The 15062-nt window shown below is 37.2% G+C and overlaps 1 protein-coding gene across 1 annotated transcript; it reads left to right on the forward strand.

The window, feature by feature from the left end:
* Positions 1–3754: 3754 nt before the first annotated feature.
* FAM102B (family with sequence similarity 102, member B) lies at positions 3755–13939 on the forward strand (the record flags this gene model as incomplete). The annotated part of the gene is made up of 10 exons (XM_009878733.1): positions 3755–3875; positions 4475–4504; positions 4943–5059; positions 6190–6236; positions 9797–9903; positions 10829–10924; positions 11486–11672; positions 11754–11881; positions 12250–12319; positions 13897–13939. Coding segments are annotated over 10 exons (946 nt in total), but the record flags the coding sequence as incomplete, so codon positions are not given.
* Positions 13940–15062: the final 1123 nt, after the last annotated feature.

The following is a 15062-nucleotide window of genomic DNA, read 5'->3' on the forward strand; positions in this document are numbered from 1 at the left end:
TTGTTGGGTTGTGTTTTTTTCAGATTGTGTACAAATGTTTCAAATAGCTTGTTTTTTAAATTAAGTGAAAGAAACTAATGCTAGTTTCTTGACATCCTTATGAGGAGGATGGGGTATTCTTGGGTTTATTTGATTTTATTTTTCCAAGAAGAGGCCTCTTTACTTGTGCTTTGTTGTTTGTAAGAGAACTTCAAAACATGATGATCCTACTTAATTCTTATTACATTATGTACCTGAATACATCCTGACCTGTGATACGAGTGGATTGAGTCTTTCAAAAGCGAAGTGGTTTTGTGCTATCTTCCTTACTCCAACAATGATACACGTGTAATAGTGTTGGTATGTTGAAATAAATTGAAAATCCTTAAAGGTTTTAAGAATGCTTACATTTCTCAGGGGGATGTTACTTACATTTATCTTGTATTTACAAGCAAAAATACATTTAATGTTCACTAAATTATCTTTTTCTGTAATGTTAGTGATGCCTGGAATGCCATATAACCGGACAATGAAAAGCTGCCTTGACTGTAGTTTGCTGTAGAGGTAGAAAGTTGTTCTGAGAATGTGAAGCATCGCCTGAACCATAATACTGAGTTGTACAAAGAATTTTGGCATATTATTTTGACCTTGCAAGTTTATAGAAACATTTTTTGGTAGCAAGAAGTATTATTGCTTAATAACTGGAAATGTTCAGATGTAAAAACACTATAGGAACTTAGAAAAATGATGAATAGGAAGAGAAGTGATTCTGTTAGTGGTAGTCCAAATGGTCTCCTGGGTGCTAAGGGAAGGGTGATGACAACTGTCCTACTTGTATGATAAGCAGATGCTATGAGAAGGGATTTTCTGACTTTTATGGATGACAAGTGAATGCTTTCAGTCTTGAAGCATTGTTTTATAGCCTTGTAATCAACAGCAGAAAATCTACATTGCTTCTAGTTTCCAAAAGGACACTCAAGACTGGATTGTTTTGCAGTTATTGTTGGATGCATAGTCACATGCAAATGCAGGCTCTGCGTGGATTCATGGCCGCAGCTGACAGGCCTTGATCTGAGACAAGAGATAGAGCTGAAGTCAAAGGATTGTTAAGAGCTCTTGCTTTTGAAACTTCAAATAAATGCTTGTATAACTGCATGCATTTATTATTCTGGTAAGATTTAAATTCAGTAACTCTTCAAAGTCTGGTAAAACAAATAGGTGGATGCAACAATCACTTTGTTTAGGTGACGGCATTTTTAAATATCCTATTTAATTATAGTGTTGTGTTAAAACAACCAAGATCCTTATGCTACGCTGAAACTACATATAAAATCTGATTCTGGGATTTTTTTGTGCCTATGCGTTTGGATTTTTTTGTGTGCCAAACTGCAAAGTTTTTAGTGAAAGAACATCTTGGCCAACCATATCAGTTAGTTAATCTGCATTCATGTTCACCTTCCTACTCAGTCTTTCTGGTCTTAGAAGCTCCTGAAACGTAACTACCAGCAGGGCTGAGGGGGTGAGGAACTTTCTTGTCTGTCTGTATGGATGAAGGCCTGATGCTTCTCATGCTCACAAAAGGACATTAGTATTGTTTCATAAAGAGTGTCAAGCATTCTCAATGTGTCCTGATAGTACTGCTGTCAGAAAGGTCAGAGTGCTACAGTGAATTTAATGACTTAAGATAGAGACATAAATATCCTTTCTGTATTTGAACCAAAAATTTGTAGCTAGACAGCTTGTGAAAAAGGTAAAATTGATTTGTATGTGGTTTTTTTAAGAGAGAAGAGGGTCTTACATTTTTTTTCATTTTTAGGATAAGCTCAAAATGGTTATTATAAGAAAAAGAACTTTAAAAAATATGGAGATTTAATTTCTAAGTTCCTGGACTGCTGTGATCTGCAGAAAAAAAGTGTTTACAGAAGTTGCGTTATCTTTAAGCACAGTGTGTGAAACTGCAAGTGTGCAGACCTCAGATACCCAGGCACTTGGATAACTTTCTTCTGGCTTGATAGTGGGCACCTAGCTGACTATTTTCTTGAACTTACAGTTGAGCAACTACACTACAAGTGCTACATTATGCCTAGGCCTTTTAAGTGTAATAAATGTTAGCAGTTATCAAATATCCCTTTGAGTTTGTATTTTACTTGATGACTTCTTGCTTGAGCCTGTTTCCAGTACAGGATGTAACTATTAGTAATTTGCCTTTTCTGAATTCAAATTCTGTTTTGGATTTAATAACTCATACACTGGCAGTTAGGGAGTTTGTGTGTTGTGTTTGGTTTTTTTTTTTCCCAGAGCACAGAAAAGTTTATAATATAAAACATAACAGATCAAAAGTAAGTAGGTTGTGGTACACAGAGCCTGTTTCTTTTAGGTCACGTGCTTGAATATGACTCAGTGTTGTATCATCAGAATCCGTTAGTCTGTTGTGGTCATTAAACTGACTCATTTTAGGCAGGCTAGTTTATTCCTACCTTAGGAAATCACGGGGCCAGTGAGCACTCTTAACTGCAATCTCAGCAGCACAGCAAATTGGAGCTTTCGTGTGAGCCCTGAGATTCATCATTTCTCCACGGGAGATAAACTTGGACTCCAGGTAACGTGGAGCCACAGCATTTGTCCTCTGTTAAAGATGTTACACTGGATCTTCAGTAATAAGTTTCTATCAAACACAGGAATGTATGTATTAGAATAATGGAAGAGAAAGAAAATGACAAATAGTGCTTTAATATGTGACGACTACTTGAACAATTAAGAGCGATTGAAGAAATTATCAGCGTTTTTCCACAGTTCCAAGTTCAGGGATTAGAAACAAGAGACTAGAAAAGAGCTTTTGATCACTGAGGCAGGTCCCTCAGAACCACCAGTCCTTACATCTCCTGTTATTGACAAACTGGGCAGCCTTGCCTTTAAGTGCAGTAAGATTTTTTTTGCTCCTACTTCTCTTATTTCAAGGCTGTTTTAGAAACTTGCTCTGCAGTTTGAGGCCCTATAATTTTCAATTTTAAATGGGTATTTGATTATGCCTTATTTAGGTCCTAACCACTTTTCATTTGACTGTAAGTTATTTGGTCTCTGAAGTGTAGTTTTACTATTATTTTTGTTGTCCTCCTTGTACCTGTTAATTTTGGAGTCTCTTCTTGCTCAACCAGGGTTACCCAAACAGAATAATGTGTTCTGTTGAAGCCTTATATAGTATCATTAATATAGCTGAAAGCATCCTACATTTTGCCTTTTTTTTTCAGCCACGTCATATTGTTGGGTTGTAATCCTCTTGCAGTGAACAAATCCAGTCAGATGTTAGGCATCTTATTTTGCTCCAATGTAGCAAGCTCACAGTATGTCGCCAAAATCCTTGTTTGTCCCAAGTGCATTGCTGCATACCTGGTTATTTTATGACATCTCCTTTGTATTATTCCAGGCTTCAAATTTACCTAGTTCTGCTTGTAGTAAAAACTACTTGTCAGAGATGGTATCTTGAGCACATTCCAAAGCTCAGCAGCTTGGAAGACAGTGCCTGGGAGAAAATTTCACTCTGCTGAGGCAAACTGGAGAAATTGTGGTCTTGTTCATTTGCAAAAACACGTGGCTGCTGAATTGTTTTGTGAGTCTAATTTGTGTTTAAGGTTTGATCCGACCTCGGATCAGATTTTGCATGAAGCGACTGCTCTACAAACAGTGGAATCTGTGTTTGTTCATGAGCTGTCCTAGCGCATTTGAAGGTCCTGAACGTATATGCAACTGGGACTAAGCGTATGCTCTGTACTTGCAGGGAAGTGGTACACGCAAACTGTGTCCGCTGGAAGAAAAAGTTCTTGTTTATGTGTAAAATCAGTGCCAGTGCCACGACAGGGATTCTGGATACTTGCATTTGCAGGGTGTCTGTACGGAAGGTAAGTAGCTCTTTTCCCATCCTCTTCTCCTTCCCTGCTCTTTTTTCACGTGTTTTGGCTTAATTTTTAAATGTCTGATAAATTTCCTAAAGCAAACTTTATCTGCAACCACATTGGGCATTTTTTCTAGTCAAAATTCATTACCTTAGTTTGACTAATTCGTGATTTTTTACATTCTTATTGAAAAGAACACTTATTCCAGCAGGATGGCAAAGGAATCACTCATCGGTTCTTTGTAAAGTTAGGCCTTGATAGATGCTTCTAGCAAGCAGCAGTAAATTTAGAAGCTTCTAATGGTGCTAAGGACCAGAATTTTGTATGCAGCACTTCCTACCTTTGGGGCCAGACTTTGCAAGAGCCAAAGGCTGGTCGGCATCAGGCACTCACCCTTCCTGCCCTCTGCAAGGTGACGGTCTCCTGCTGGCCTGCACCAAGGACATTATGAATACTAAGTTGTAAATGACAACAAATGTGTGGTGAGCTATTTTAAAACAAATATTAGTATTTGCTTTTCTGAAAAAAACCCAACTCAACCCAAACAAACCCAGTCAGTATTGTCAATGGCTTAATGGCATGCCTTTCTTGTTTTTTTTTTCCAGGAGTTAAAAGGAGGAAAGGCATATGCAAAGGTAAATTGAGATGTATCTGGTTTTGCCTAAAAATTAGCTTTTTCTTTTGATGTCATTTTATGTCATTTATGTCATTTTATTTAGACTATAGTGACACAGTGGTGCTGGAACTCTTGATTAGTGTGTTTACTAAGTATATAATATTATACCACCAGAATGTTTTTTCTTTCAATTTACTAGGTTGAAATGTTGGTAAAAGCAAACCTTTCTGCATGTGTAATAAAGAAAATTCTCCTTATTCTCTGGAGACTTTAATTTTTAACTGAAAAGAGAGCTATGCAGAATTTGACATTCAAACTGTGTTTTCTGCTATTTGCCTTGGGCCACTCCCTTTAATGGGCATCCTTTTACTCATACCTGAGGGAAACTGCTGTTGAGTGGCAAGTACCTTCATTTAGTCACAGAGTTACTACTAACTTTGCCTTTTTCTCCTAACAGCTGGGATTTGCAGATCTAAATCTAGCAGAATTTGCTGGATCGGGAAATACCACTCGTCGCTGTTTACTGGAAGGTTATGACACCAAAAATACAAGACAGGACAACTCCATTCTCAAAGTAATTGGTTACCTTTATCATACTTAAACTAATAAAGCAGAGAACAAGTGGTATTATTAAGCACTTAATGAAATTTAAAACATTTGCTGAACCTCTTTCTAGAAAGAAAACAAGTATAAATGTCTGGCCTTGTTTAGAGACAATCATTAAAATCTGTGCAGTCAAAACTAGAATGTGTCCTACTTGTTGAAACGGAGCTGGACAGCTGTAAAAGAAAAGCTTTCAAGAACTATTCCTATTCTAACAGGAATTGAAAAATGAAGTAGGGAAGCATGGTGAAATAGTTCATACACTCATGTAAAAATGGCTATTGTATCTTTACGACTGGGCAACTTCCTGCATAGCTTTTCTAAGAGTGAATCTCTTAATTGGCTCATTTATCTGTAAGCCAGCTTCAACACCTCTGTGACACCTGAAACCATCCCTTTTCTGTTTGACAGTAATCCATATCACAATTGGTGAGCATTGTTAGAAGAAACCCACCCTGCCGTTCTCTCCCATTAGTGCACAGAATTAAAAAAAAAAAGGAATAAGCAGCATTAACGTGAAAATAATTACATACCGAATGTAACAAGTAAATTTTTAAAAAATTTCTTTTCCTACCAAGACGCTAGGATTACTTTCTCATACTACTGAGTATAGCATTTAAGCACAGACTTTCTGATTTCCTAAGACACTTATAGACTTTTCCTAGAAAATTTTTAATTGATGGCTTTGACCCAGCAAACAAACGTCAATGCATTGTCATCCTATGGCATTATTTACCTTTTGTGGGTTTACTTTATCTCTGATGTTAGCACAACCAGTTCTCATATGCTCGCAGTTTGCTGAACACTCTTGGCAAAGAACGTGTTTCAGCACCCACAGTTTTAAACAATATCCTGTTTGCTCATTAGATTTTTAATTTCCTGTCTCTTTATTTTTCCCTTGAAGCCATCGTAACTACTAATGATCCTAAGACGCTTCTTGATTTATGCATCTTTTGCAGAACGTTGTACGTGCAACTATGTTACTTTAAATGTTATTCTGTGTTGTTTGCATGTGTACTAAGAAGAAAGACGCTGTGTATGTGATTGTATGTATCACAGACCATTTAGGCTTTTTTCTTACAATGTTTTCTTAATGTGTAGGTTTTGATCAACATGCAACTAATGTCTGGAGACCCATGCTTTAAAACGTAAGTTTATAAAAATATCTATGTGAGAGAGTGTCCTGGTCATACATTCCATGTTCAGAATTACACTTCTAATTTGTATTTATACACCTCTCCAGTCTGCCAACAACATAAAAATATATTAAAAAAAAATAAGGCACACATAAATGGGATGCTAGCTGAATAAAGGCTAACGTGGTAAAAATGCCAGTAGAAGTACCAGTTCATCTTGCTGTTAAACGTTTAGTATATTTTCAAGCAAAGAATACTAGCCTGTACATCTGTAATTAAAAAAAAAAAAATCAAAAAATCAAAGGAACACTTAAGGGAAACTGTTCCTGCATCAAGCTTATATAAATATACTTGGTGTGGGGTGATCTGGCTAATACCTGTGTTTAGAAGATGTGCTGTTATGCCTTTTATTCACAAGTCTCAGGTGATTTAAAAAGATTTATTTTCAAAAAAGAATGAAAGTGCAATATGACTTAGTACCAGAGAAAGCACTTAGAGCTCTTTAGTTAGCATAGACGTTATGCAACTTAATAAAAGATGCAAGAGTGGAGAGGTAGCTAGAAAAGTACATTGCTATATATTCAGGATCCTTTGGCCCCATTGTCCTTGTAATTAAGTAAATGTACTAGTTTTGCTGGAGTACGTTAGCTTCCATAGCCAACGGCAGAACAGAAAAATCGTGCATGCTAGGGAAGAACCTAAGCACGAGTAAGATGAAATTGCCGCCTTCTTTTTAGACTAATAAGCCGTTTTGTTACGAGGCACCCAAGCTTAGTGGATAATGAAACTGAAATAGTGCAACTGGCAGCTTCCTATTTCCAGAAAACACTATCCTCTTGTTAGCCGTGACTTAAATATCATGATCAGTAGGAGGTGAAGAACTCTCGCATGTCATTTGTATTATAAGAGATAAGTTTTAATAACCTGAAAGCATTTTAAGGATAATGTATAAGAATCTGCTTCCATGAATGTGGCGTGGAAGATTCTTTGATACTTGCCAAGATTCTTAATGCCACTCCTTTTCTGTAATTCAGAATGTTGGTAGAGCGGGTTGTTCAAAGTGTATGTGCTTTTCGGCTTAATGTCAGTCATTTCTAATGCTACATGACAGTGGATGGCAATTTTGTCTAATCAGGTTTAAACCAACCTATTTGTATTTTACTTGTCACAAGACGTTTAGGGGAGGCGTTGATGAAATAATTCCTTCAAAATAAATCTGATCCCTTCAGTTCTACTTTAACTCTTTATTTTTCTTCTGTTCACTTTATTGACCATGTTGTTATCCTGAAACTAGTAGGAGATGGAAACAAAATGAGAGGATGTATTTTCTTCCCAGAACATGTGATTAAGCTGTGGGACTCCTTGCTGCCATATGTTGTGAATACTAAAAGCTCAGGAAAGAATTAAGACAAATTCCTGGATGAAAAATTGTTGAGGACTGTTGAATATAAAACATTATGCACTGTTATCAAGAGGTACCTAATTTACAGATGAGGACATGCTAGAAGAATCTTCAGGAGATAGATTACTATGTGTGTGGTGTTCTCTCAGCATCTGTTGTTCACTGCCGACAGAAACTGGATGCAAGGCTAGACAGACCTTTGGTCTGAGACAACATGCTTATTCTCATGTTAGCCCTTCTGAAAACAATCCAAGGCAGAGTTCCAAGTATTACGTATAACTTGAAAAGAAAAAATGAGCATAAGGAAAACAATCGGGGCAAAAATTCCTAGCTTCACACTCCTTACGTCAGTCTCAACTTTTTGCGTAGGGTCTCGACTTTAATTTATACTTTTGGACCTTATGCCGGATCAAAGATGACTTCCATTGTGAAGACACAGGGCTTGCTTACAAACTGCTCCACTAAAACGCTTCTACTTAAGTATGGATTAGGATTTGTATTCCAAATACTTTCATAAACCAAATTTGAACTCATCTTTTATGAGATTAATGTAGGCAATCAGTGTCCCTCTGAATAATCCAGTGAAGAGGGATAATAATCTCATACAGGCTTCATCTGTAGCAGTAAACATATACTGAAGTCTTCCTTAAGTGATAAAGATTGTGTTTAAAGTGAAATGAGGGCGCAGCTCCAAGAGAAGCAGCACTGAGCTCCTAACTCAGTCTGGGGTACAAGTATAAAGTAACTCATGATTTGTAAGTTTTAGCTGCTTCGAGGTAGGTTGTGGTGTAATCAGGGCAATCGAGAACTATTTTCTGTAGCAACTGGAGACTTGTGCGTTACTGCTGTGGCTGGATCCTTACCATTGTTTCTGAGAAGACCTGAGAATGCTCTTCGCCCCAGTCTAGCTCAGATGTTCCATGACAGGAACTCTTCAATGTCCCTTTGCACTGATGAAGGCCGTTTCTTCTTTCTCTTTCCAACCTTCAAAAAGAATAACAGAACCATATAAAATCTCATCTTGCATTTACTGAATAAATAGTAAGAGGGTATTACCTGAATTTGTTTGATTAGGCTAAGCTTTTCTGTATCTCTAGTCATTTAGGACTTGTTGATTTACTGTTGAGTCAAACCTGTCAAGAAGTAAATCACTGGTACTGACAAACATTTTCTCAAAGGCAACTAACCATTCATCTTCTATACTATTAAAACCATGTATTTCTGTTCTCTGTTGGCTGGTACCAGTTGTTGAAATTAGTATCTGAATAGGTTTTTTTGGCTTCCTAGGAAAAAATCTCTAACTGAAATTTTTCAGACTTGGAATCTTCTTCCAAACTGATGATACAACCATTTCCTGGAATGTACACTTTGAACACAAACAGAACAAAAAGATTATCTAATCCAGATGTCCTTCACAGAAGGAAAAATAGACCTTAAAACAACTTCACAGTCTGGTATCAGCTACATATTTTAAGAAGTAGCCTAGAAGGCTTGATGTTTGGTCTGGGGTGACATCCCTGAAAGCACTGAGCTCTTGCTTTCAGAAGCGTGTTAGGCAGTTAAGTCACACAAGCATTGTATTTCTCGAAGTGCTTTTTCTCTTTCTTTCTTTACTTTGAAACGTAAGAGGGGATACATTACTGTATATAAAACCAGTGACTAATTTACTGAATATGTCAAACCTAAAAAAATGTCAACAACTCTCCATTCGTATGCAGACCAACAGTCTGTTCCCAAAATAACAAAGCATTAAAACAAGCTCTGGGTAACATCTTGAGATGTATTTTAGTTGTATTTGCTTGCAAGAGAAGATTACTTTCGTTGTGTCTTTTTCTTATTAGATTCTTTTGCCCCAGCAAAACACAAACTTAGAGGTTTGTTCATTTTAATAAAATAACCATTTGGGTCTTGGCATAATCTGAAGCAAGCATTTAAGCATTATTAAATACTTTTTTAATACTGAACCCGACATAAATTGTCGTACGTGATGCTTTTTCATTTTTGCAGAAAGTACAATTTAAAGGGAAATACATGCAGATGGTAACATCAGCCCCTTTTGAGAAAAAAAGTGTGAATTCTGCCAGGTGACTTGGAAAGGAAAATCTGTGCTGATCAATTTGAAGGGGTTACAGCAAAAGTACAGCAAATCTTAACCACCTTTCTCTTACAGGCCTCCTTCCACAGCAACATCTATAGCAATTGCTGGAGAATTGGAACCTTTGCATGAAGATAGGAAAGGTGGAGAAAACTTAAAAGTAGTGCATCTGGGCACAGCAGGTATAAAATAAAGCTCTTTATTTCTCCTTCTTTTCTAACTGGATTCATAGCTTAAAGGAGAGGTTCAGATCTTAAAAGGATGCTGGTAGCTGGCCCACAAAAGGGACCTTCTTGATTATTTGTTGAGACAAGCTCTCCTAGATAACATCAGGGGAATCTCTTTTTTTACTTTTCTAACAGTTTATTTAGTAGAAAAAAAGAACATAAATTGGACCGATAGCCTGCCTTCTTTTTAACTCTTAATATCTCTCTTTTTTGTGTGACACATTTTTTGATTTGCTTTGGATTTGTCTTTTGACTGAGCATTTAACATGGCCCTTGATTTTCAACTTATGAATCACAGGGATATGCATAACTGAGTAAATTTGGAGTGACGGAAGTTCTAAATATTGTTTAAAATTTAAGCAGTTACTCTGATATTTAGACTATTAGAAAAAAATACTATTAAAACACTTGGGGGCGGGTTGGTATGGCGGTTTTTTTGCTTGTTTTTTTTTAAAAGCTTCAGGCTCTTACATAGCTTATTAATTTCCACCCTAAACACAGCTTAAGTTGTCTTAACAATTACTTTTTCATCCAGAAAACATCTAACACACCATTCTGCTGTCATACTATGGAAAGCACAGCAATCTCCTTAATGCCAGCAGGGTAGACAAATCTAGAACTACATTGCATACAACTCTTCCTACTCTCTCTTTTACTCTGACAGAAATGTATAACGATTTTTTGTTTGTTTGTTAGGGAGCGCATATTTGTTAACATACATGGTATTTTTTCAGCACTTTAATCTTCAAAGGGTTTGTAGAAAACCAGCATCAAGTCCCTAATTCCTGTGGAAAATGTGACATTTCAGCCTAATCAAGATTACAGGCAAAGTACTAACAAAAGTGGCTTAAAACCAGCATCTGACTTGTACATGTTGCAGATGTCCCATCCAAGAGTGCCTCAGTCCCGGATGAACTTGGTGCATGTGGACATTCCCGAACATCAAGCTATGCAAGTCAGCAGTCAAAACTGTCAGGTAGCTGTTAACAATGTTGTTATGAATTGTCGGGGTTTATTTACTCCCATAGTTTTAGGCTGTAGAAAATTAGTATACTTCATATGTTTAAAAAACGTTGAAAGCTTTTTTCCTGGGAGTTTCAGACGTGGGGAGGGTAAATTTTTTGGGGTCTTAAAAGTACAGTGAATTAGCTGTTTAGATGTGAGACAGCTTTTTCCCTTATCTCCCTCTAATTAACATAACTGAATGAGTTTTCTACCTCTCCCTTGTGTAAAAACTAGTAACTTACAAATGGAGACTTAGCTCTAAGAGCTGAAGGGTAGGTAAGGACACCAAGTCGTTATATTTGATAGGAAGCAAGAGTTACTTAGAACAAAAAGAAAACAGCATGTGCTAGAATATAAAACCTGAAGTTAGTTGCTTGGTTGGCGTATGCACATACATACATTCATAAAGCTTCTGAAGTCTCTTTATAAGAAGACTAAAACACAAATTCAGCTTTCAGGATGGTAAAATGTAAGTAATGGCCTTGGCTGTCAAGAGCATACCTAACGTAGCTCTGCTGTGCTTTCCCAACAGGATACAGCACATGTCACTCTAGGTCATCTAGTCTGTCTGACCTCTGCCACAGGAGAAACACCTCGGTGGGCAGTACCTCAACAGGAATTGGGAGTATTCTAGAGCCATGTGAAGAGACTGAGCCAAAAGGAACTGAAGCTAAGAGTGATACATCTGTTAAAGATGCACCATCAGAAAAACTCTGCAGGTACGCTCAACCTGAAAGCCTTACCTAGAAATAAAACATCATTTCCTGTATCACTTCTAAGAGCTCTAAATATTTTTGCAGGCATCCCGTAAAGCAAGACTCTGTGGAGTCACAGCTGAAGAGGGTCGATGCTACCAGAGTTGATGCTGATGATATAGTTGAAAAAATACTCCAGAGTCAAGACTTCAGTTTAGACTCAAGTGCAGAAGGTATGGACATAAATGAGAGCCTTAGGAAAATCCCCTCTCTTCATTGTCCTTTTTGCTTGTAATCGTAAGGACTATGCACAGGGATCACTACATTTTCTGTTTCATCCTGTCTCCCAAGAGTTGAAGCTGAGTCCCTGCATGACTTGGGTAACTTTCCCAGAGCATTACTTTAAGCCTGAAAAGAGCAGAGGCAAATCTATGACAAAGGTAGTTTCTCCAAACTATACCATGTGAAGTTTGATTCTTCATTGCTTAAAACATTTGCATCTAAATGTATCAGTTACAAAACTGGTAAATATAAAATCACTTAGTTTTAGCTAGGGCAACATTAAAGCAAGCTAATATATGTTCATTTCCTTGCTTTTTAGAAGAAGGTTTAAGATTATTTGTGGGCCCTGGTGGAAGCACTTCTTTTGGAAGCCACCACTTACCGAACAGGTATGTAGCCTGAACAACTAATCCATAATACTGATCAAAACTGAACCTTACACAGCAATTATTCTGTATATACATTCATGATCTTTGTATCTTTTTATTCTGTATCATTTAAAAGCTCCAGAAAAAAACTAGATTATCGAGTATTGTAACAAACTGTAGATTAGTTCCAAAGCAGAACTGATGCATCAGCCCCAAGAGTTAAAACTCTCAGAGGTTCTGAAGAGTCTCAGTTCCAAAGTTTTCAGATATGAGCAATATTTCAGGAAGGACGCACGACCCAAGCACCAGTTGGCAATCTTAGCTCTATAAACTTGCTGTGTTACTCTCTGGAGCTCGAAGAAGGTCTGAAGTGTTTTATGCATCTACCTATACAGTAACAAACTTCTATGTCCTCCTGGTAACAAGACTAATTTTCTTCACTCTACTTTGCTCATAACTCCTTCTGTTTCCATGGCTTCCATGTTTCCCACTGTACCCCTGTTTCAATGGCTTGTTCATATTTCAATTATTTGTAGTCCTAAATTCCCCGTGATAATCTGCTTCAGATTATCTCCTTGTAGTTCTTTTTGAATGAGGGTTTTTTTCCTTCTCGAAACCCTCTTCAAATACTCTGCTGTATGACTTGACCTGAACACGTTAATCTTCCCAGATGAGAACAAAGGTAAGAATACACTCTAGCACCATGATTCTGCAGTCCAGTGTAATTCTTACGATTTTTCTTTATCTCAAGAAATTAGCATAACAACAGTGCTTCTGGAATTAGGTATAAAGGCCTCTGATAATGTGTTGAAAGTTATAAAATAAATGCATTTTACACAAGCAAGCAATACTGATGGCTAAAAGGTAATTTGTGAGTTTATTTGCAAACCAGGCACACTAGTTTCTATCTAGGATAACAGGCGTGGTTCCTGAGCCTACTGCAACAGGACCTAGAGAGCTGTTCTAATTCAGACGAGTTGCCAGAACAGCCCAGGTAGAACATGATAGGAAGGCAAAGCTTGCCTTCTTAATTTTTCACGCTGCAATTTGCCATGTGAAACAGCCCACTATTATGGTCTGTCATGTGGACGGTGAGACGGTTTCATTTAGAATTCAGCATGAACAAAAGACTGGAAGACATTGATCTTGTACCTTAAGCCTATCACTTACTGGTTTTTAGATACACTTATCTGTTTATGGATAAATGTATATAAATTATATTAGCATATGATATAGTTGGGGTGGGAAGGGGACCCAAAAGGTAATGTTTAAGGAAACTTAAGAGACAAGTAACTTTTTTCAGTAATATTATTTATCATTCTTCATTTTGACTGTAGTACAACAGAAAATGCTTTAATGCATTAAACTGTAGGTTACTCAGTAGCACAGATATTTTACTATCCTTCACATTTAGCTGTTCTGGTACTAACTGGTTGGTTGGGGGTTTTATTGCTTTTGGGGATTTTCTTTGTTGGGTGGGTGAGGTTGGTTGGGTTTTTTTCAGCGGTAAACTTGGTGATCCTTGTTTAGCTTGATGATACTTGTTTAGCTTCCATGTAAATAGGAATTTCACTAACTTCTGTCAAACCTTCTTTCAGAGGAGGATCTGGAGCATATGAGCAGGTGGTGATAAAACGCTAGACTGGAGCAACAAACAAGGAAAAGTTGGAGCTCTGGGACTGCTACTTCTGGTTTTCTTTGCTCTGTGGCAAAAGTTGTGAAAGCCAAAATAAACTCGGTGCAATCTTTTTTTGAAAAGTAAAGGAATGCCTCTTGGTCATAGAGCTTCATCTTCTGTGGTATGAGGGCAGTGTTTAGCTACGTATACCTTCTGCAGGCCCTTGGACTGGTTTTGTAAGCTCTACCTGATGGTAGTGGAATTACTTTTTAAGTTGTGTGAAACATTTTTGGAAGCATGATGAAGTGAGTCCCATTTCAGTGTTTTATACAGGATGTCACTTGTGATGTACTTTGTAACTTATTTTCTGAAAAAGCTTCTGAAAGCTGATCTTAAATGAACCTGAAGAAATTAATTACTTGATCTGATCCTATCTGCCATTTTAGTCTAACAGAGCTAATTACTTCTACCAAGTCAAAATTATTATCAAGTCAAAAATAAGGCCTCCACAAAATAGCTCAGCTGTTCTAACAAATCCAAAACCTTCTCTTAAGAGTACTGAGCATCACTTCATTGTAAGGTTGAACAGAAGAGTTGAACTTCTCATGCATTTAAAAAAACCCCAAACTAAAAAGATCTAAACCAGCCAGTAATCGTATTAACTGTAGATCAGTTAAGAGATGCCTAAATGCATCAAATGTGACAGATTTTTGTGCAAGTGACAAAACAAGTGAGATTTCCACATCGAAATACTAAGATGCAGTGGTCTGTTATCAAGAAACCTGGCTTAAATATATAACAATGCACGAACCTTGAGATTTAATGGGATGGTACTTGTTTACAAACCTTGACAGTAGTTTACTGCCACTTAGAACTTTTTATTGTAGCTTAATCCTTCACAGGTAGTGCTGTGCTTGTGTTTTGCATGTGCCTTGTGGGATCAGGGAGGTACAGGGAGACTAAGCTATTGACTGAGCAACTTAAGATTTAAAACTAGATAAAAATCTATACAATTATCAATATAACTTATTAAGAGAAGCACTTTATTGTAGATGTACCCTGCACTCTGGAAAAGTCCTACCGTGCAACGGATTTGTTGAACACTTCTTCCTTCACTATCTGTCCACTGGTACATTAAGGTCAATG

Source organism: Apaloderma vittatum, unplaced genomic scaffold (genome assembly GCF_000703405.1).
Source record: "Apaloderma vittatum isolate BGI_N311 unplaced genomic scaffold, ASM70340v1 scaffold40121, whole genome shotgun sequence".
NCBI classification, from domain to species: Eukaryota; Metazoa; Chordata; class Aves; order Trogoniformes; family Trogonidae; genus Apaloderma; species Apaloderma vittatum.